Raw genomic sequence first — 22,561 nt, 5'->3', positions numbered from 1 at the left:
TATATTCTTGTGTTTGTATCCTTGATTGAAGATGTTACTGATTACAAACCAACTCTAAATGACTGTGTGTGTGTGTGTGTGTGTGTGTGTGTGTGCTGCAGGAAGCCATGCAGGTGATCGGGATCCCTGGAGAGAATCAGATGCAGGTCCTGCAGATTGTAGCTGGAATCTTACACCTGGGCAACATCAGCTTCATCGAGGTGGGAAACTACGGCCAGGTGGAGAGCACAGACTGTAAGTGTGGACATGAGCACGCTCGTGTTTCTTCATTCTGACACCTTCTTATGGGTTTTTATTTTCCCTAACCTCCAGTCTGAATAAGGACACTTTCAGTTCTGAAGTCTGAGGCTGAACCAAGAACTGGTTTATTTTAACAATTACTAAAACTAATCACATACACTACTAAACGAACTAACTACAGACGTGGACAAATTTGTTGGTACTCTTCCACGAAAAAAGAAGAACCCACAATCTTCTCTGAAATAACTTGAAACTGACAAAAATAATTCATCATTGTTTATTTGACATTTGATTAAAAAAAAACAGACTTTGCTTTTGATTTTTTTTGATTCAGTGGAATATTTGAAATAATAAAACAAATGAAAATGGCATGGACAAAAACGATGGGACACATAGCCTAATAATTTGCTGGATAACCTTTAGAGGCAAACACTGCAAACAAGTGATTTCTGTAGCTCTCAGTGAGACTTCTGCAGCTGACAACAGGTAGTTTGGCCCACTCTTCCCAAGCAAAGTGCTCCAGCTGTCTCAGGTTTGAAGGACGCCTTCTCCAGACTGCATGTGTCAGCTCTGTCCATAGATGTTCAATAGGATTCAGATCAGGGCTCATAGAAGGCCACATCACAATAGTCCAAAGTTTTGTTCTTAGCCATTCTTGGATGCTTTGACTGTGGGTTTTAGGTCATTATCCTGTTGGTGGACCCATGACCTGAGACTGAGACAGAGCTTTCTGACACTGCGCAGTATTTTTCGTTCCAGAATGCCATGATAGTCTTGAGATTATATTGTGCCCTGCACAGATTCAAGGCACCCCCATGCCAGACGCAGCAAAATAGCCCCAAAACATAACCGAGACTCCTCCATGTTTCACAGTAGTTATGGTGTTCTTTTCTTTGAACATAGAGCTCATGTGACTTGCCAGAAAGCTCCAGTTATGTCTCGTCTGGCCAGAGGACATTCTCCCAGAAGCACTGTGGCTTCTCAATATGCAATTTAGTAATTTCCAGTCTGGCTTTTTTATGGTTTTCTTTTAACAGTAGAGACCTCCTGGGTCTTCTTCCACTGAGCCCACTGTCGCTCAAAAAGTGACGGATGGTGCAATCAGGCACTGATGTACCGTGACCTTGGAGTTCAGCTTGTATCTCTTTGGAAGTTTTCCTTGACTCTTTGTCTACCTTTCACACTATCCTTCTGTTCAATCTGGGGTCGATTTTCTTGCTGCGACCACATCCAGGGAGGTTGGCTACAGTCCCATGAACCTTAGACTTCTTAATAATATTTGCAACTCTAGTCACAGGAACATCAAGCTGCTTGGAGATGGTCTTATAGCCTATACCTTTAACATTCTTGTCTATAATTTTCTTTCCGATCTCCTCAGACAACAATCTCCATTGCTTTCTCTGGTCCATGTTCAGTGTGGTGCACACGATGATACCAAACAGCAGAGTGAACACATTTCATTTAAATAGGCTGAATGACTACATGATTACAAGATTGAAGGCATGTGTGATACTAATTAAAGAAAACAGTTTGTTTGAAATATCACTATAATCCAATTATTTATAATCTTTTCTAGGGGTACCAACAAATCTGTCCAGGCCATTTTAGAATATCTTTGTAGAATAAGCAATAATTTATCTCTTTTCACACTTTTTTTTTGCTTTACTCTATGACATACCAAAGGCATGCAGGTATACATAAGACGATTGCTTTTAATTTCATCACTTTTGCTGTAAGCGTACCAACAAATTTGTCCACGTCTGTATAATTCAGAAACACAGGGATGCATGCTTATCATAAAAAAATTGATCATTTTTCACAGATTTTAAAGTTATGTTTAAAAAACGTAAAACCCCTATACGTATATATGTGTATACGTATTCTGTAGAGAGAGAATAAAAAGCAAGAAGAAAATACACTGCTATGGTGATATTCAGTTAGGCCAAATCTCTAAAAAAAAAAAAAATCCTTCCAGGTGCAACATGATCAGCTCAACATGACCAGTTTTCCTACATAAATGTTATTTTTCTCATTGAATATATTCCCAAATTTATCCAGATGTAATCCATGTGCTCTCTGTATTGCTCAGTGCTGGCCTTCCCCGCCTACCTGCTGGGCATCGATCAGAACCGGCTGCAGGAGAAACTCACCAGCCGGAAGATGGACTCCAAGTGGGGCGGCAAATCCGAGTCCATCGACGTGACACTGAATCAGGAGCAGGCGTGCTACACACGTGACGCTCTCGCCAAGGCCCTGTTCGCTCGTCTCTTCGACTACCTAGTGGAGGTCTGGATTTACTACAAACTCTGTGCATGTACACTCACGGTTAAAGCATTTCCAGCACCATTTCTCGTGTTTGCCACAGACAAAAAAGGTGCAGATTGACAAATAACAAACTAATAAATAAAATACTCTGAAGCGTGCTGTTATAGGAAAATAATCAACGACCTAGTTGTGTGACATAGCAGAGTTTAACATCATGTTCCGCAGGGTTATATTTCCTCTTATACAACAGCAATTTGCCAACAATTACAATGTTTTATTAATTAAACAACAACACGTCACGCTTTTTTTTTACCCGTTTATAGCTACATTTAATGTTGTGGCACATCCCCAAAACAAGTTAATTCCTGTTCCTTCACCAGCCTCTCTTTTTTCTTTCTCTTAAAGTCAGTAAGACAAAAAAATACAGCTTGTCATGTTGTCAAGAAACTTTAAAGCGTAACTGAAGACTTTCCCCTGTTTTGAAACTTTACCTCTGACTGTTACGAAGCGCTGACACTAGAGACTCCTTTCATAAACGCTAAATGAACATTTCCTTACAGAAAACTTCAGCATATAGACGATTACACACGTTTATAGTCAGTTTGCGTGAAGTGTTATGAGCTGTTAGAAGGAGCACGTTAATATTAACCTGCTATCTGTCTTGTAGTCAGAATTACAGAAAAGTAATCAACGGTGCTGTGGCATAAACTATTTTTAAACGTATATGAATATGTATATGTTTTGAAATAGAGAATGATTTATTGGTTTTTTTTCCACTCTAATGAACAGGCCATAAACAAAGCCATGCAGAAGCCCATTGAAGAGCTCAGCGTCGGAGTTCTGGATATTTACGGATTTGAGATTTTTCAGGTGAATCGATGTTTTAATTTCAGTCTCTACATTGCGATAATGTGAGACTCTGAACTGACTGAACTAACTGAATGTTTCTGCAGAGGAACGGGTTCGAGCAGTTCTGTATAAACTTTGTGAATGAGAAACTGCAGCAAATCTTTATCGAGCTGACTCTGAAGGCAGAGCAGGTACACACGCTTACCTTTCACTTTACACAGCCGGGCAGTGTGTAGTTCAGCACATACAGGTGACATTTTAGAATTATTGGTTTATATTTTCACTTTTTTCCCCCCAACAGGAAGAATATGTCCAGGAAGGGATCAAGTGGACTCCTATTGATTACTTTAACAACAAAATAGTGTGTGATCTTATTGAAAATAAACTGGTAAGCTCACAGAATATACAGCTGGATGCATAACATGATCAAGTAAATACGCGTGATAAATTATGTGTGCATTTAATGAGGCATGATGCAGACGATTTATAAAGAAAGACTGTGTAAAAGATGCCACAATGTTTAACATGTAGTGTGTGTGTGTTCTAATTGTTCATGAAAGCTGTGATGATTTCAGATTTCACAGGAAAGGAAAACTGCAACTGAAACACATAATTTGTCTTCAAGTATTTAAGAAATATAACACAACTAAGCATGCTGTTATAGGAAAATAATCAACCACACGAAGCAGAGTTACTGTTACCATCCTGAAATTGATTATTTTCCTAAAACAGTTCATCCCGAAGTGTTTTATTCCTCTTACACCACAGCAATTTGCCCACGATTACAATGTTTTATGTACTAGATAAACCTCCTTTTTATCCATTTACAGTTACATTAAGTGAAACTAGTTAGTTCCTGTTCTAACTTCCGTTACAGCAGCTATAAATGGTTGTTCTCTCATCAGCCTCTCGTTTTTCCTGTCTCTTTTGTTATTTTGTTCATGTTGTATCTGAATTTGTTCCGTCTCTACCACATAGTGCATTATTCAGCGTGCAGCCAGTTTGTAGTCTTGGCCACGAATTCTAAGTGGACAAATTATATTTTGTGCATAATTCACTACACAGGGTGAACAAAATATCAGCAACCAATGAGAGTAAAACTACATATACAGCATTTTGTATTTATTATTGATAGTCCACTGCAAATCCAAAAATAAAAAAACCAATGCACATTATTTCAGTATCACAATGCATCTATGAAAGTAATAAAATGTGTTGTTAATCAACTGCTAAAGCCATCAAGCTTTTGTTAGGGGTGTGTTTAATTTAAAAATCGCTTTTTATACTACTCTCTTTTTGTACTATTTTTGTGATTTTAGTTTGCTCAGTAACATTTTGTAACATTCTGAGCAAAATTGTTTATTTCTGGAGCAAAAATCTTCAATATTCTCATTTTCAGTTCCTCTTTGCTTGCATTCTTGCCATCTTCTTGCCGCAGAACGGATACAACCTAAATATTTGCAGAAATGATAGTCCCCTACATAGTGCCAATATTTTGATTGTTTGTGCCAATATTTTGAATATTTGATAGTGTACAATATTTTTTTTAAGTGTTCATTTCCACTTCTCTTTCTCCTCTTGTGTCCCTTCCTACCCAGAACCCGCCAGGTATAATGAGCGTCCTCGATGACGTGTGTGCCACCATGTACGCCAAGGGCGAGGGGGCCGACAGCACTTTACTGCAGAAGCTGCAGTCTGCAGTGGGCTCACACGAGCACTTTAACAACTGGAACTCTGGCTTTGTTATCCACCACTATGCAGGCAAGGTGCGCAGCTCCGCCTTTATGAACTGGGAATACATGGGTATTAAATGAATACTCCGCCATTCCTCAACATAATCTCTATCTACTGCAAATGTAGCATATGTGTTTACCGAAGACAATATTTTCTACCCATTTTCTTGTACTGAAAAAAAGAGTAGAAATCTTTACTGTCTACTGGAAAAATGTTTATAATTGAAGTCTAAGAGCAGTTTTAAGTTCCAAGCTTCAACACTCAATATTCAGAATTCAGTACTGCAATAGTTATACCCCAAAAATAAAAGGGATTAGACAGATGTGGGATTAGAGATTAGACATACATGCTGGAAAGCCTTTGCTTAAAGTCTTTGTGTAATTATATTACACATATTAGAGGAGAATTTAATCTCATCAGCCAAGAAACAGAATCTGGGCAGAATATGGACAAACAGCCAAAATAACTCAAGAAGGCCCTGTATGGCCTAGCCAATCTCCTGACTCCAATCCCACTGAAAAATTATGGAGGATTTTGAAAGTGCGAGTCCAAGTAAGAGGAACCCTCTTGGCCTTGAGGAAGCCTTGAAGATGATTAGCCAAGAAGAATGAGCCAAAACTGAACCACAATGTTGCAAAAAGCGAATTACTTCCATATTACTGTAGATGTCTCGAAGCTGTAATTGCCAGTAATGTTATTAATTTGTGGTGTCCGAATGTTTTCTCCCTATCCATTTCATTTTTTAAAAAAATATATATTTGTGTATGGTTAGGAATACGTACTTTTTTGTTCATATGTATAGGTACAAAGTCAAAAGACATTACGTGTGTAATTTCGTAGTGGATATATGCACTGGAAGTATATAAAATAACACCAACAAAAGTGACCAAATACTTATTTTATTTTATTATCTTCACTTTATTTAGCATCATTATAAGAATTGATAACAATTAAAATGTATCATGCACATATACTCTAAAGGAGATGACTAGATTTGGTTTACAAAGTCTGAGATATTTTTGCCTTTTATGACTGAATTTTGACTGAATTTTACATCTTGTCTCGAATCAGGTGTCATACGATGTCAACGGTTTCTGTGAGAGAAACAGAGATGTGCTTTTTACCGACCTCATTGCACTGATGCAGAGCAGCGAACAGTAAGTGTGTATATATATATATATATATATATGTATATATATATATATATATATTAGAAGTGACCTTCTAACTGAGGTGTAATCTAAATGATCCGACATGGTTTGAAATCTGAGGCTCACACCAATTGTTCCTCTTCACAGTCACTTCATCCGCAGCCTCTTTCCTGAAAACATCAACACTGACAAAAAAGGCAGACCAACCACAGCGAGTTCCAAAATTAAAGTAAGATCAAGAATCAACTCATTTTTTAAAAATCTGAAAAAAAAAAAGTCAGGAACCAATGAGATTATAAACACGACACTCTAGAACAAGTTTTCCAAAGAACAACTTAACGTACAATAGTATATTACGTAAGTAATGACTGAACGGTGATGCAATTTGCAGCACCTTCGATAAATCGAATTTTATCATCCTGTCACAATCATATCAACATTTCCAATGATTACTCGATTGCATAGTGTGTCACACTCCAGAGTTCCATAATCTCCTTAGATTTACCAAACGTCTTGAAAAGCAGTGGATTGCACCTCATCTTACAGCAGGAATATTTACGACGGCAAAAGATTTTTAAATACAGAACATCACGTTGCATTGCCCAATTACTTATCATCCAGCGTTTCATTTTATAATCCTGTGTCACTGCTAATTAATTAAGAAGTTCATCACAAGCCACATTGGTTTCCTGTGAGTTCATGATACTTCTTCAGGGGTTGAGATGAATATCTCTGTGCTTTCTGGAGTTATTCCAAAGCAGACTGTGATCGTATAACTCTGGTCCACAGAGGCAGGCTAACGAGCTGGTGGATACGCTGATGAAATGCACGCCACACTATATCCGCTGCATCAAACCCAACGAGACCAAGAGGCCCAAAGACTGGGAGGAGAGCCGGTGAGTCTCAGAGCGAGTCCTGCTTTACTCACAGCGCTAGTCTTGTACTGCTACACTTCAGTGTCGTTGGATTTTTGTCATGGATAATCCATTATGGCTTTACATTAGCGTTGGTTAATGCAGTTATAGGAAAATAATCAATGTGATGTGGTTTGACGTGCTGCAGAGTTACTGTTGCCACGCTGACGTTGATTATTTTTCTAATAATAGCATACACGGAAGTGTTTTATTCCTTTTAACACTCAATGCTGACAATTTTTCCTTAAAGAGACTTCCTCTTCGCATCACTGTTCCCATGGTGACAAGCACAATGTGCTCATATTAGTTTTTGTTTAGGTTTTGGTTCCGTTTCCGCCCGCTGTCCTGTCATTTGCTTGTTATCTAATTCCTCAAAGCTTTCCTGATGTGAGAAATGACTGCATGTGAAGCATGTTCTCTCGTTCTCTCCTTCTAAAACCCATCATGATTGTTGTCTTCAGGGTGAAACATCAGGTGGAGTATTTGGGTTTGCGTGAGAACATCAGGGTGAGGAGAGCCGGCTTCGCCTACCGCCGAGTTTTCCAGAAGTTTCTACAGAGGTGAGATATTAATGGTGTATATTAATTAATGTAATTAATGTTATTAATGTAAAGCTCTGTTTATACTCTTTATCACTGTAAATAATACTTTGTAAGTGTTCATTTCTTACTACTTTGCATTGTGGATGACCCCACACACCCCTCTCACACACTCTTTACCCTCCTGCCGTCTGGTAAACGGTACCGAAGCATTCGGGCCCTCACGACCAGACTGTGCAATAGTTTCTTCCCCCATGCAATCAGACTCCTCAATACTCAGTAACTGGACTGAAGGAACATACACACACATACCTCCAATACTCAGAAACTGGACTGAAGGAATACACACACACATACCAATACACACACACAACTGAGCATCCTCCATCCTCTCTGCAATTTTTTTGCAAGTTTTTGCACATGTTTATGCTGCTACATTACTCATTATATTATACTGTTCATAGGCTGCTGCTCTTATGTTTACACTATTTCAGCTGCTTGTATTGTACTCTTGTACTATTTGCACTATTGTCACTAGGTTCACTTTAAACAGAACTGTGTACTGGTCGGTGCTGCACTGGGACTTACTATGCCCATTGTCTGTCCCAGTAGTCATTGTACTGTCTTGTACTGTCTTGTACTGTTTTATACTGTCTGCAAATGTTTGCACTTGTGCAGTTTATTGTATAATTTATGTAGTCCCTTGTAGTTCTGTGTTGTTCTGTGTCTGTCTTATGTAGCACCTTGGTCCTGGAGAAATGTTGTTTCGTTTCACTATGTACTTGTATATGGCTGAAATGACAATAAACTCCACTTGACTTGATTTGACTTGACTTTTAAGCAGTAAATATGAAGCACAGTATAAGAATCAAATATAGTAAATAATCAGCAAATGACTAAAAGTTAACACAATATAGTAGTTACAATAAATACAAATAAGAGAATACGTAAAACAAAATCATACATACGTAAAAATCATAGGTACAATATTGACTAACTTCAGTTTAAGTAAAAGTGATTAGATGTTAATGTGAATTTTCTCATCATACCATTTCAAAGAGTTTGTTCTTACAGTTTTTTGGTTCTAGTGTGTTCAACCTCAGCAAATCTGAATAATGTGATGCATATTGTGTAAAAAAGTTCACCGTCCACATGCTGCATTTTCGTTATTGTCACAGGGGATGTCACAGGGGACATTGTTATTGCTAGTGGAGATATAATGATGTTTAAGATAAATAACATTCTGATTTTTTTTTTTAGTTAACTCTCTGTTAACTAAAACAAAAAACTAAAACAAAAGAGCACATATTAATGAGAAACCCAGTGTAGAAGTAGTGGAAACATTGGAGCAAACACTGGACTCAAAGTACTAATGATGCAATGCAGCAATCAGAGGCCAGTTAGTGATGTACGAGATGACGAGTGTGATGAAGTTGATGTGCATTAGTATTATTGGGGTATTAGCTTTAAAGTTAAAGCTTTCTAGAGACCTGGACAGAGTAAAGGACTAAAGCGCCGCTGCATCATTCTCTTTAGGTAGAGATGAAGCGGGTAGTTGGACGGCATTGTGGGTAATGTAGGAAACAGCTGTTGATGAAAGAAGTTTAAACTTAAAAAACATCAGCTTTAGAATTTTATTACAAAATAAATCTTAGATTCCGTTGAAGATTTAAGACATAATTAAGACAAGTTAATTATGAAGATTAATATGCAGCTTGTTCAGGGTGGCGTTTTGCATTACAGTAAAACTTATTCGTTGCACATTAGTGTGTGTAGGATGTGTGTTATGAGTGCTGTATGTTCAGGTGTGTTAACAGCAGGTGTGTGTCTCAGGTACGCCATCCTGACCCCGGAGACGTTCCCGCACTGGCGTGGAGGCGAACAGCAGGGCGTCCTGCATCTGCTGCGCTCCGTAAACATGGACAATGATCAGTACCAGATGGGCCGCACTAAGATCTTTGTCAAAAACCCAGAGTCGGTATGAATTTTATTTTCTATTTTATTTCATATAATTTTTTTACTACAAAATATTTACCTAGTTACATGATAACTGACAGTTTTTGGAGACAAATTCACACATGATGATTATTTTTGCTGCCTAACTTCTTCTAGTTTGTTATTTATATTATTTAAACTTACCATTTAAGACAAAGGTATTCAACTAAATTCTAAAGGTCCAGTTACATAAAATTTGTTGCTTGAAAAGTTCTGGTTGTGCAAATAAAGTTACAAATAGCGACAACAGTTACCTGTTAATGCTTAACCATAAATGATTGGTTTATAGCTATAAATAAGACCATCTGAAGTTTCATTTCGCATTGGCGCTTCATGGTGCTTCACTTTTGACCAGTGCCACAGATGCTGAAAAGATTAGATGTCTATTTTGAATTTGATGCAGGGAGGCTCCTGAATGCTGCAACAGAAAAGCATTCACACTATCGACAAGAGATCGCAAATTCAAATCCTGACGTTGCCACAGCCAGAAATCTAGAGAGTAAAATTGGCCGTGCTCCTGGGTGGGCGGGGCATACACTCTCTCCCCTGTCAGTCACAGCAACACTAGGGAATCATGCATGTCTGTGAGCTCATGTATGCGGAAGAGGGTAGATAGCTTTTTCCTCTGAGTGTGTTACACTGCCCTGTGATGCAGCATGAGGAGCAGTTGCAATTGCCTGGCTTCACGTGTCTCGCAGGAAGCAGGTCTTAGACTGCGATCCACCAAAAATGACACTGTGTAAAAATAAATACAAAGCTGCATCTGTAATTTGAAAAGCACTAGAACTCATCGGCTAAGTTCTAAAACATGAAAATAAATTTAGCCTGAACGTTCTGTACTATAACACAGAACGTAACTACTATAGATCCTTTGCTTTTTTTACCAGCTGCTTGATGTAAATGTCTGTACTCTCTCGCTCTCAGTTGTTTCTGCTGGAAGAGATGCGGGAGAGGAAGTTTGACACGTTCGCCAGAATCATCCAGAAAGCCTGGAGGAAGTACATCGCCAGGAGGAAGTACGAGCAGATGAGAGAAGAGGGTAAGAGAGCTTAATACTGCATAAACCATAAAACAGATACAGAGTGTTAAAGTGTCACTGTGGGACTATTTCTCTCAGATATGCTAATGATTAAAGGTGCAGTTTGCACAGATACGTTCACACGAGTAACAACCAATGAAACCATGCATACTTCCTCGAGAACAGTCTGCAGACAAGTTTGCATTTTGCAGAAATGCAACATGTAAACCCGAGGGGTCAGCAAGCTCCAGAGTTCAGTGCTTTTCCTGTTTATCGAGACTGGTTTGACTCATCGGCGAATAATGAAGTCATTTATGAGTCAATGTGTGGAGTAAAGTGTAAAGAGACTTTGGAACAAAAATAAATATTACTCTCGTCAGAATAATATATAGACACATTTGACCAAGTGAAGGTGTTTTACAGGGATGAAAGGGAACTTAAAAGACAAAGATGATCAAATCAATCATAAAAGAACCAATGACTAAAAAGAAGAACTTAAAAACAATGCACGTAAAATTATTCATTCAACAAAGCAAACTGTCACACCTGAGTTTAGAGCTTCAGGTTTAAAAGGCTTAGAAAGCAGTTAAATTCTCTCTTGGGAAAACTTCATCGTTCCGTGTAGAAGAGATTCTTTTACCGTGAGAGAAGATTTTAAAAAGTTAAATCATTAACCGTCCAAAAAAACTCTTTTTTTTGCTAAGAGTGTAGAAATCGTAGATAATAAACGCAATTTCCTGTCATTCGAATCGGTTTGAATGTTTGTCATGATTCAAAATGAAATGTAAATGATTTGTTTGGCAGTGATGAATCATATGTACAGTAATCTGTCTTGTGTGTAATCTTAAAAGCTCTAAATTTTTTATTTTTTTTGCCAAAGAGTAACATATACAAGGAAAAAAGTAGTGGCTCTAGCATAGCTCCCTGAGGAACTCCACAATTAATATTAATAACAATCAATAATCTTCAATATTAGCTGATGCAGGTTTCCCAGGCTGATGTAAGACTGTGTATGATTTAAAAATAATCCAGCCCGGACCCTGAGACCTGCTGAACACACACTGACAGAGCGTTAAAAGCACCCAGATTCTTTACTCAAGTAAAAGTGCAACTATTAATCTAAATAAATCCTCTGGTGAACGTTGAAGTAAATTCTTCTCTGAAGTTAAAGAAGAAAAGTATAAACTCTTACATTTGCAATATGTAAGGTACGAAAATAAAGAAGGCAAAAGTAGGACATCTTGTACAAAAAGTAAAAGATGATTGTCTCAGTTTTGAATCACACGCTGATGATAAATTATTGCCGCCTTCACCGAGGAACCATGGAATGTGGGCGAACATTAGGTATGACTAACTAACAATAGCTTTATTGCTAATGTCTCAAATGTTAGCTAACATGACAATAACTCATTGAGTGCTAATAGCTAGCTGTCACAATACAAACTAACTGAATGCTAATAGCTAGATGTGACAGTACAAACTAGCGGAACGCTAATAGCTAGATGTGACAATACAAACTAACTGAGCGCTAATAGCTAGATGTGACAGTACAAACTAACTGAGCGCTAATAGCTAGATGTGACAGTACAAACTAGCGGAACGCTAATAGCTAGATGTGACAGTACAAACTAACTGAGCGCTAATAGCTAGATGTGACAGTACAAACTAACTGAAAGCTAATAGCTAGATGTGACAGTACAAACTAACTGAAAGCTAATAGCTAGATGTGACAGTACAAACTAACTGAAAGCTAATAGCTAGATGTGACAATACAAACTACCTGAAAGCTAATAGCTAAATCTGACAAACTAACTGAAAGCTAATAGCTAGATGTGACAGTACAAACTAACTGAAAGCTAATAGCTAGATGTGACAATACAAACTACCTGAAAGCTAATAGCTAAATCTGACAAACTAACTGAACGCTAATAGCTAGATGTGACAGTACAAACTAGCTGAAAGCTAATAGCTAGATGTGACAGTACAAACTAACTGAAAGCTAATAGCTAGATGTGACAGTACAAACTAACTGAAAGCTAATAGCTAGATGTGACAATACAAACTAAGTGAACCCTAATTGCTAATTGTGACAATACAAACTAGCTGAATGATAATAGCTAGATGTGACAAACTAACTGAACGCTAATAGCTAGATGTGACAGCTGAAGCTGTCTGATGCTAAAAACATGGCCTTATGATATTTGTAGATATAGTGCCTTGATAGTAGTTTTTTCTTTTGAAATGTTGTGAGTAAAAGTCTAAAGTATTCAGTGAAAGAAACTCAAGTAAAGTACAGAGCCTTAAAAACCAACCTTAGGTACAGAAACAATGTGGTTATGTTACTTCCTCTACCTTTGCACTTTGCTTTGAAAGTAAACTTTAAAATCTATATGTTATACTTTTGAAAGGATCTCTTATTTCTCTTTATCTCTGTGCTTTCTGTTTTTAGCTTCGGATATTCTCTATAACTCAAAGGAGCGACGCAGGAATAGCATTAACAGGAACTTCGTCGGCGATTACCTGGGCATGGAGGAGAGGCCTGAACTGCGTCAGTTCCTGGCCAAGAGAGAGCGAGTCGACTTTGCTGACTCAGTGAACAAATACGACCGCAGGTTTAAGGTAAGTCTTATAATCAGCAATAACTAGGGGCAACTGTTGACATGAATCAATGCAACAATCAATAAATCAAATATTATTCATTCTAAAGTGATTATTATTATCAGAAAAGGACAAACAACTAGTGTTTAAAACAAATTCTTAAATATTTTTAAACTGATATGTAAACACTTGAATAGGCTAACATGCTGATTTGCCCAAAACTCTAACACTTTTAAAATAGTCTTTCACTACATCGTCATCATTTGTGAATTAATGATAAAGCCTACCCCAGATTCTAAACAAAAATTTCCATCAGAGGCTATTAAATCAAACCGTATCGTATTATATGCATTGTTATTTAACAAAGAAATGCATAATCAGTGATATGGTGAACGTTTGTGTAAGGAAATGTTTATTTAGCACTTATGGAAGGAGTCTCCAGTGTCAGCACTTTGTAACAATCAGAGGTAAAGCTGTAACTCTAAGTTTTTTGACACGGGAATGTCTTAAGGGCAAAGGATGTTGTGTTTTGCAGTTTCTCAGTGACATGAGAAGTTGTGTATTTTTTTTTTTTTTTTTGCATTATTAATTTTAAGAGAGAGAGAGAGAGAGAGAGAGAGAGAAATACAGTCTGGTGAAGGAAGGACTATTTATAGCTGCTATAACGTAAGTGAGAACATGCAGATGTTCCACAGCATTAAATGTAACAGTAAATGGATAAAAAGTATGTCTTAAAATACATCAAAAATTGTAACCATTGGCTCATCGTTCAGGACATGCTGTTATTAGAAAATAATATACTTCTGGGTGGTAACAGTAACTCCACATGATTACTGTTGATTATTTTCCTACAACAGCACGTCCTGAATGACAAGCCAACGATTTATTTGGGAAAATGATGTTTCTATGATTGTGTTTACAATTCTATATATTCTCTTTGTCCTTTTTTTTCAGTCAATTAAAAGGGATCTGATCCTCACACCTAAGGGCATCTACTTGATTGGACGTGAGAAAATCAAGAAGGGTCCCGAGAAAGGCCAGATCAAAGAAGTGCTGAAGAGAAAACTCGAAATCGGGACCATACGTTCCGTTTCATTGAGGTTAGGAACTTCCTGTGATAAATACCCCATGCTGACTCATTTCTGCAAAGCATTTGCTGTTGCCCACCAGACCAAAGCGGAGCCACCGCACATTGGTGGGCTCTTGCTCAGTGCATGGGCTTGAGGTTTTTTTTCAGTGTTTGAAAATATCACTAGACAAACAGAAAGTTGGTTAAAATATCCGCAGCACTGACCTCTCTTGCACAGCTGTGGTAGTGACTTTTTTAGATGAATGTTTCCATGAACAGAAGGTTGGTACAAAGTGAGAGGGAGACTATAAGTTTGAGCGAATGACTCTGATATCATGTAAATATGAATATTAATTTGAATTTTATTTGCCCAACTGCGATTCCTCTGAATAGAAAACACTCTAATTAGAAAACGTACACAAACATTTACAGTTCTGTCATCTGTCCTTTTGTGTAATTTTACTAGTTTTTTTGTAATTTTAATTTTATTGATTAGACGTTGTGTGCTTAGTTTCTCGTCTAAAGACATTTAAGAAAAGAAGGATGATCGAATAAATAATTCACCTTGTTCACGTTCATTACAGCCACGACTGTATTTCACTTGTGCTTTCTGAACCACTGATGAGTTACAGCTGTGTGAAAAAAAAAAAAAAAACAGCCCCAGTGGAGGTCAAATCTGTGTAGTCACCTGACATGAATCTACTGTGCTGGGTTAGAAAGAAATCAGCCCCAGCCTCAGCCTGGCTTCTACCCACCATTCTGTGTGTTTTTCTTACAACCGTTGGTGGTGCTGTTGCACTCAGTTCCACAGTATAATCCGAAATAATCTGATATTTGTTAACAGGATCTTAAAAAGGAATCCTTGTACTGATGTCTGTTTGTCTTTTTTTTTTTGAAACATTATCTCTTGAAGACTGAGTTGAGTGAGTTGCTGAGGGAAGACACATGAGCTTAATGCATTTTTTTTTTCCTGAAAATTATATGTATATTTAAAATATATATATATATTAGTTCTACACTAATCATAGATTCAAATGAGAAAAAATGTGGGGTTAAATCTATCAGTAAATATTTTTAAATCAAGGAAAAACTTACCATTAACTGTGGAACCCGGTGCTGATTTTTTACTGTGATTCAAAAAACAGCCTGTCAAGAATAATCTGTTTTAGGGAACGACAAATCTTTAGGCTTCCCATGTCTGTCTGTATGACTATTTACACACTGGCCATATTTTTAGTTTTTTTTTTTTTTTTTGCATTTTCCTTCAAGTCCCATACCAGATTCATTCTCCATCATTTTATGAATCATCAAGCTGTTTCGTTTTTCATTTCTATCCTCAATCTCATTTCATGAAGCTATTTATTTGAGATCTGAATTAAGATGCGTACAGACTTGGTCCAGTCCTGGAGCTGGGAATTACTGTTTTAATCTGCATCCACATCCATGTCTTGTACCTTTCGCTTTATTTCTTTCTTTAATTTTTTGCTCTAGCACGAGGCAGGACGACTTCTTCATCCTGCACGAGCCTCAGTACGACAGCCTGCTGGAGTCCTTGTTTAAGACCGAGTTTCTGAGCTTGCTGTGTAAGCGCTATGAGGAGCAGACCAAGAGCAAACTCACACTGTCCTTCAGTGACAGGTACACACTCACACACACACAGATCTACAGTTTCCCCTTAAATCCCTCCTTAAAAAAGGTTAAAGGTGCAGTATGTAATTTTTTACAGAGTTTCTGGACACATAATAATTATACATTTTCAAAGATACATTAATAACACTGTGATTTTTAAATATTGACACACAATGAGTCTTGATAGTTTCTTCTTTGGACAATTCTGTTTACATCTTTCCATCCTGTAAATGATCTCCAGTGCTATAGTAAAGAAAAAAACACTTCCTCATCACTGGATCTTTATTTATTCTGCATTATTCATGATAATAAATCCAATCTAGAAAGCAAGCTAATCGAGTTAGTTAGCTGACTAGTCAGCCTTACTGCTGTGTGTGCGTAATATTAATGTTATTGAATGCATTTCATCGGAGTGTGTAATCTGTACAGGCTGGAGTTTCATGTGAAGAAGGAGGGATGGGGAGGAGGAGGGAGCCGCATGCTGATGTTTTCTAGGGGACAGGGAGATGTGGCTCAGCTCAAACCTGCAGGAAAAACTCTCAATATCAGTATAGGAGACGGACTACCCAAGACTGCAAGTGAGTGACACGGTGTTCGACTGCTATTGTACGGTGATCTGAATGTGAAAACCACATTAAGACAACACGGAAAGGGGAAGATTATTGTACTTGCTGTAAAAATGTATATATCTCGTTACAGAACCGACGAGAAAAAGCATGCAGCCCACTCAAGGAGGGAGAAGACAGGCCCCCGACAGAGGTGTGGGGTTTTTTTATTTTTATTTCCGTTTATACCACAGCGCTGTTGAATTCTTGATTACTCAGAAGGTGTTGATTCATTTTTGATTCATTCAGCACTCATTCTAATATGTTACTGTTTCTATAGTAACAGCTTAAGCATGTGTAATTGTTGCACTAGTGAAGGAGACATTCATTTAACACGAATGGAAGCTTTGTAACAAACATTAAGTTTTCCAGCAGAGGAACGATTTCAGGACAGAAGACTTTACGCTTTATAGTTTCTTCGTTTTTTTTTTTTTAATCTCACTAACTTCAAAACAAAGAAAAGCTGGTGAGGAAATGACTATTAATACCATGCGATAACATAAGTGATAACAGATACTAACTTGCCTTATGGACGTTCCACAACATGAAATGTAACTAGAAACAAATAAAAAGTGTGATTTGTCATTCTTTAATAAATATAAAATTGTAATCACAATGGTGACTATATATGACTTTTATTAAGACTAATAAAACACTCCAGGAAACTAATCAAAACTAATAATTTGTGGGTGGCAAGAGTCACTGCATGACACCACCTCGTTGTTGATTATTTTCCTATAACAGAACACACAGAGTGTTTTATTCCTTAGAGTACAAGTAGGAAGGTGTGTGTGTGTGTATGGTTTTAAAAACAAGTATGTTTTTTAACGTATTATTATAATAGTTTACCGAGTAGTAGCAAATTAAATGAGGGGATAAAACAAACAATCTGCTTATGTTTTTAATCACAGGTTACCAGAACGGGGCGGCGCAGTTCTCCCGTGGGAACGCTCGGCCGCAGGAGCAGACCTACTCCACACCAGATAAGTGGAACCGGCCGCCCAACGCCGCCCTCCCCAAACTGGGCTCTCAGAAAACCAAGCGAGGAACAGCAGCCACACACACACAGCCATCTAACCTGGACTTCCTCAACGTACCTGATCAGGGCGTGTCTGGGTGAGAGAGTAAACACACACACACACACACACACACTTGTCTTACTCTCCCTGTGAAGACCCTTCATTGACATTAGAGATGGCATGATATCACTTTTTCTTTTTCTGATACTGATACTGACAATGAAACCTTAAGTATCAACTATTTGATAACTGATTTATTAATTTATTATTTGATAACTAAATTATTGTAATTTTTTAACTGAAGCACTTCACAGAACCGCAGCTTTTTTAAATTCAGTTATATTTTTTCAGACAATCATCACTTACAATGAAAATATAAATAAACTCAGTAAAGTATAACTATAATAAAATCAATCCTAACAAAAAAATCTCTTTATTTCTGTTTGATGGAGATCTTCTTCAGCATCAAATATGCAAATTATTATGACATCATAACAACATATACTAGCTACTTTTATTCTCATTAATGCATTTCCAAAAACATTCATGCATCATGAATTAATGCAAAAAAAAAAAAAAAAATTCAGCCTGCTGTTAACGTTCATGCAAAACCACTCTGCCGTGTGTTCTGTTTTGTTTTTTTTTAATCAAATTTTTAATTTTTATTTCCTCCTTTTTAAGAATGCACCGGAAGAGGAGCATCAGCCAGCGTCCTCCTCCGGCCCCCAGCAGCCGGCCCAAAGCTCCGCCGCGACCTCAGGGTCCTCGATGCCGTGCACTGTATCAGTACGTCGGTCAGGACGTGGATGAGCTCAGTTTTGATGTTGGTGATGTTATAGACCTCATTAAAGAAGGTGAGCCCTGGATAAGATGGAAAAATGATCAAACTAAATGATATCTTACTGATATGTGTCTATACTGCCCTCTGGTGGTGGAACTATGTAGTCTAATTTAATGTCTGATATTTTATTTGTCCAGTTACATTTTATATTCAGGAGCAAATCAGTAGCATTCAGTAGATACACCCTTAAAACATTTAGAACCATTAGGGGTTTCTACAGTCTTTTGGTGTTGCAGGATGACATTAGTCATGACATAGCCTCAAACAAAATGAAGTCAAGAGGCTATCACACATAACTAATGCTACAGGCTACTGTCTAGTGAACTTTTTCGAGTAATCCTGTAAATGGCAGTTGAGAAACAACAACATAAAATCATCCAGCGTACTGTAATCTAGCAGCTCCTTTTAGATGTACCTCTGTTTAACTGTGTTTGAGAGAATATCATTAACCAGGGTTGACAAGTTTCCGGCCCAACTACATCTCATAAACCACACAAAAGACCCAAAACCAGCCCAAAAAAAGGGGATATGAGAAGGGAGACATTTTGTTCATTTCTTCAGCCTCTCAGCATGTGAAATACGTGTTTCACATTTCTTACATATGGATATTACTCTGCATTCCCCGTGTCCCTCTGCCAATCGTTCCAGTAGCTATATCTTACAACAGAAATGTTCTGTACATCATAGACACACTGTCTGACACATGGCCAAAAAAAGGAGCCAAGCCCAAAATGGCAAAATATTAAGCTTTTAGTGGTCTTAACAACAAATCATTGGTCAGAAAATGAGCACGAATGATACAAATGCAGTCCTGAGACCTCCTGAGCCACCATTTGCTCGTTTACTCTTGCTGCAGTGAACTGTTTGGGGAAAAGCTAGAAACATGGACACTGACTTATATTGTCTTATATGATTAAAATGTTTGATCTAAAATTCAAACTAACACATGTAGGTGTACAAAATTTTCCAAAAATATCTTCTGGGATATGTTTTTTTAAAGATTAGTCATTATTTGGTTTTCTGCCACACCTGATGCAGCCCAAGCTCATAAATGGAACCAGGATTCATAGAGCAGAGAGAGATCTACAGTATTTGTTTAATTCTTGCCAATTTCCTGACCAATGATTTGTTTTTAAGACCATTAATAGCTTCATATTTTGCCATTTTTGGCTTGGCCCATTTTTTCCCCCCAGGATTATAAACACTGTGAAAATGTATTAGATTTAATTCTGATTGTTTGCTATAAAACAAGATCTTGGTAGCCACTGAGTATTTATAACCTAGAACAATCTGGCAACCCTGTCATTAACTGCCCTGTCCACTCCTCTTTCTCCTCCTCCAGTGAAAATGTCCATAGAGCGAGCATAGGGCAGCATGAATCCTGCCCCAATGGACCTTTATTTATTCGTTGCAGTTTGTTGCAGTTCCCGTTTTTGATCACTAGGTGTAATAATAAGTCTGTGAAGCTAAGTGGGGCAGCGAGTGATTGCGCAACGTCTAGAAAAGCGAGCAAATCAACGGAACGTTGAGTTATATCTGTCAAATAGTGACACTTTTATAAATCATTGATCGCTCAAACAAGGTCATTAGTATTTAAAGGGAGTTTAAAATGTATGGCGTTGTGAATGAGGTCTTATACATCAATCACCACTGTTCTTTCATTTCTTTCTTCCTTCTTTAATTTAAAAATTATGTGGTTTTTTTTTTGTTTGTTTGTTTTAGATCCGTCTGGCTGGTGGACTGGCAGGATGCGTGGGAAAGAGGGCTTATTCCCTGGGAATTACGTGGAGAAAATCTGAGACGGTCAGAACTCTGGGGCACTGAAAGACCTGTCTGTGACCTCTGACCTGTCTTTGTTCATCCAGCCTCTGAAACTGTCAGGACGTGTGTCTGGTGATGATGAGGCGAACCGCAGAGGGACACAATCATTAAACATGAATACAGAGGATCCACTGCTGGTGAATTGTAACATAGTGATGTTACAGAACCCGGATTAGACTTAAACTGTGAGAGAAAAAGGTGTTTAAACATTTTTTTTAACAAGAAATATTGCAAAAAGAACAAAGGCATTATGAAATTTTGAATTCTCAAATGAACAAGGCAGTTTTGTAAAGGGGGAGAGCCTGCACTGCTGCTGCACAACCACACAAAGGCACTGTTTTCAATACGGAGCTGAGAGACGGTCTTTAGCACACACACACACACACAAGCAGGAATACAGTCCCTATGGGGCATTTTTTTTAACAGTGTTCAAGTTAGATGCCTGTTTTTTTTTTGTTTGTTTGTTTTAATGCCTTTCCAAGTCTTGAAAATGAACTAAATCAGTGGTACTGATATTTAAATGTTACGTTTTTTTAAAATAGTGCTTACTGTAAATGTATATGATTATGTTGAATGGATATTCACCAACACGTTATTACTAAACGTAATCTGAGAGAGCTTTTTTACACCAAAAAAAGTGTAAATGATCATGGAATTTTTTTTTTTCTAACATGCGAGTAAAGTGATTTTTCCCAAACCTGCTTGATTTAATGACTCTCAGCATACATAGGGACTTGTATGTGCCACATTACCAGATTAAAGACATGTGAAATCATTAATATGGTGAAGTTTCCTGTGAGGAGACATTTATTTAACTCTTTTTGAAGGAGTCTCCAGTGTCAGCACTTTGTAACAGTCAGAGGTAAAGCTGTAACTTATCAGCATAGGACAGAGGAGTTTGCGGTTTGTGTTTTCTCAGTAACAACTCTGTTTATAGCTGCTATGATGTAAATGAGAACGGGAACTAACTTGTTTTGCAGATGTCGCACAACATTAAATGTAATTATAAAAAGACAAAAAGTACTCATTGTTATGTGTTAATAAGTAAAAAACTGTTAGCTTTAGAAACTTGTTGCGGTATCAGAGGAATAGAACAGTTCTTCATAACTTCGCTTCTTACTACCCCATTGTGGAGTTTTTATTATTACTTTTCGACAACACCACATCCCGACCCAGAGTGTTTTATTCCTTACATAATGCTCTCACAAGCCATGACTTAGCATTCGCTAGATAGTCTGTATGTTGTAAATAAACATGGCCGAGAATCACTTGCTTTCACCAAAAGCTTCTGATTAAGGTATCTTTAAAATGATGCAATTCTTAGTTCTGGAAACAAACTTTTCAAAAAACATTTTGACTAAAAACATTTGGCTTAGTGGTTAGCACTGTTGCCTCATACCTCCAGGGTTGGGGGTTTGCTTCACGCCTCCACCCTAAATGTGCAGAGTTTCCCTGTGCTTCAGGGGTTTCCTCTGGGTACTCTGGTTTCCTCCCCCAGTCCAAACACATGTGTTGTAGGCTGACTGGCATTTTCAAATTGTCTGTGGTGTGTGTGATTGTCCCCTGCAATGGGTTGGTGTCCAGGGTGTACCCCGCCTTGTGCCCCGAAGCCCCTGGGATAGACTCCAGGCTCCCTGCGACCCTGTGTAGGAAAAGCAGTACAGAGTATGGATAGATAGTTGTGGCGAAATAATAAAAGACTGCTCTTTGGAGAGAAATGTGTGAATACACACTGCACATTCTTGTGTACCATCCCGGGAAAGGGGCAAAACATGTTTACTGATCTACAGCAAAATCAGGATTTACTATATCTAGCATATAGAATGTGAGACTGCCAGATATAGTATACTACTGTTGTTGTTGTTGCTGTTGTTGTTCCTCTTTCGGCTGCTCCTGTTAGGATCGCCACAGTGAATCATCAGTCCATGTGTTTGATTTGGCACAGTTTTTATGCTGGACGCCCTTCCTGATGCAACCCTCCACAATTTTATCCGGGCTTGGGCCCGGCACTGAGAGCGCACCGTTGCATGCAACCCCAGTGGCTGAGGTTGGTTCCTTGCCTGGGAAGTGAACCTGGGCTGCAGTAGTGAGAGCGCTGTGGCCTAACCACTAGTCCTCCAGGGACAAAAATGGAAATTAATTTACGTCTGCTTAAAATAGTCTCAGAGTATTTCAAATTTTTATTTCATTTTATTTAACTTGTTAAAATGTTCTTGGAGTTTTTGTTTTTGTTTCTATGAACTATAATTAGCTGGCATCTGTGGCAGCCGTCCT

The 22,561-nt window shown here is 37.9% G+C and overlaps 1 protein-coding gene across 1 annotated transcript in view; it reads left to right on the top strand.

Annotated features, from left to right (window-relative positions):
• Window positions 1-20,984, top strand: part of myo1f (myosin IF) — a 43,001-nt gene extending 22,017 nt beyond the window's left edge. Inside the window, exons 9-28 of the mRNA XM_026928004.3 lie at window positions 102-234; window positions 2,330-2,526; window positions 3,295-3,375; window positions 3,459-3,545; window positions 3,656-3,742; window positions 4,953-5,120; window positions 6,160-6,245; window positions 6,387-6,468; window positions 7,029-7,135; window positions 7,615-7,713; window positions 9,526-9,670; window positions 10,612-10,726; window positions 13,155-13,324; window positions 14,258-14,403; window positions 15,864-16,010; window positions 16,431-16,579; window positions 16,701-16,760; window positions 17,518-17,722; window positions 18,307-18,479; window positions 20,189-20,984. Coding sequence (XP_026783805.1) covers window positions 102-234; window positions 2,330-2,526; window positions 3,295-3,375; window positions 3,459-3,545; window positions 3,656-3,742; window positions 4,953-5,120; window positions 6,160-6,245; window positions 6,387-6,468; window positions 7,029-7,135; window positions 7,615-7,713; window positions 9,526-9,670; window positions 10,612-10,726; window positions 13,155-13,324; window positions 14,258-14,403; window positions 15,864-16,010; window positions 16,431-16,579; window positions 16,701-16,760; window positions 17,518-17,722; window positions 18,307-18,479; window positions 20,189-20,265 — 2,514 coding nt within the window. The 3' untranslated portion in view covers window positions 20,266-20,984. The remainder of the gene's footprint in view (window positions 1-101; window positions 235-2,329; window positions 2,527-3,294; window positions 3,376-3,458; window positions 3,546-3,655; window positions 3,743-4,952; window positions 5,121-6,159; window positions 6,246-6,386; window positions 6,469-7,028; window positions 7,136-7,614; window positions 7,714-9,525; window positions 9,671-10,611; window positions 10,727-13,154; window positions 13,325-14,257; window positions 14,404-15,863; window positions 16,011-16,430; window positions 16,580-16,700; window positions 16,761-17,517; window positions 17,723-18,306; window positions 18,480-20,188) is intronic.
• Window positions 20,985-22,561: the final 1,577 nt, after the last annotated feature.

The sequence above is a fragment of the Pangasianodon hypophthalmus genome, chromosome 8, assembly GCF_027358585.1.
Source record: "Pangasianodon hypophthalmus isolate fPanHyp1 chromosome 8, fPanHyp1.pri, whole genome shotgun sequence".
Lineage (NCBI taxonomy): Eukaryota > Metazoa > Chordata > Actinopteri > Siluriformes > Pangasiidae > Pangasianodon > Pangasianodon hypophthalmus.
This window is presented reverse-complemented; position numbering and strand designations above follow the sequence as displayed.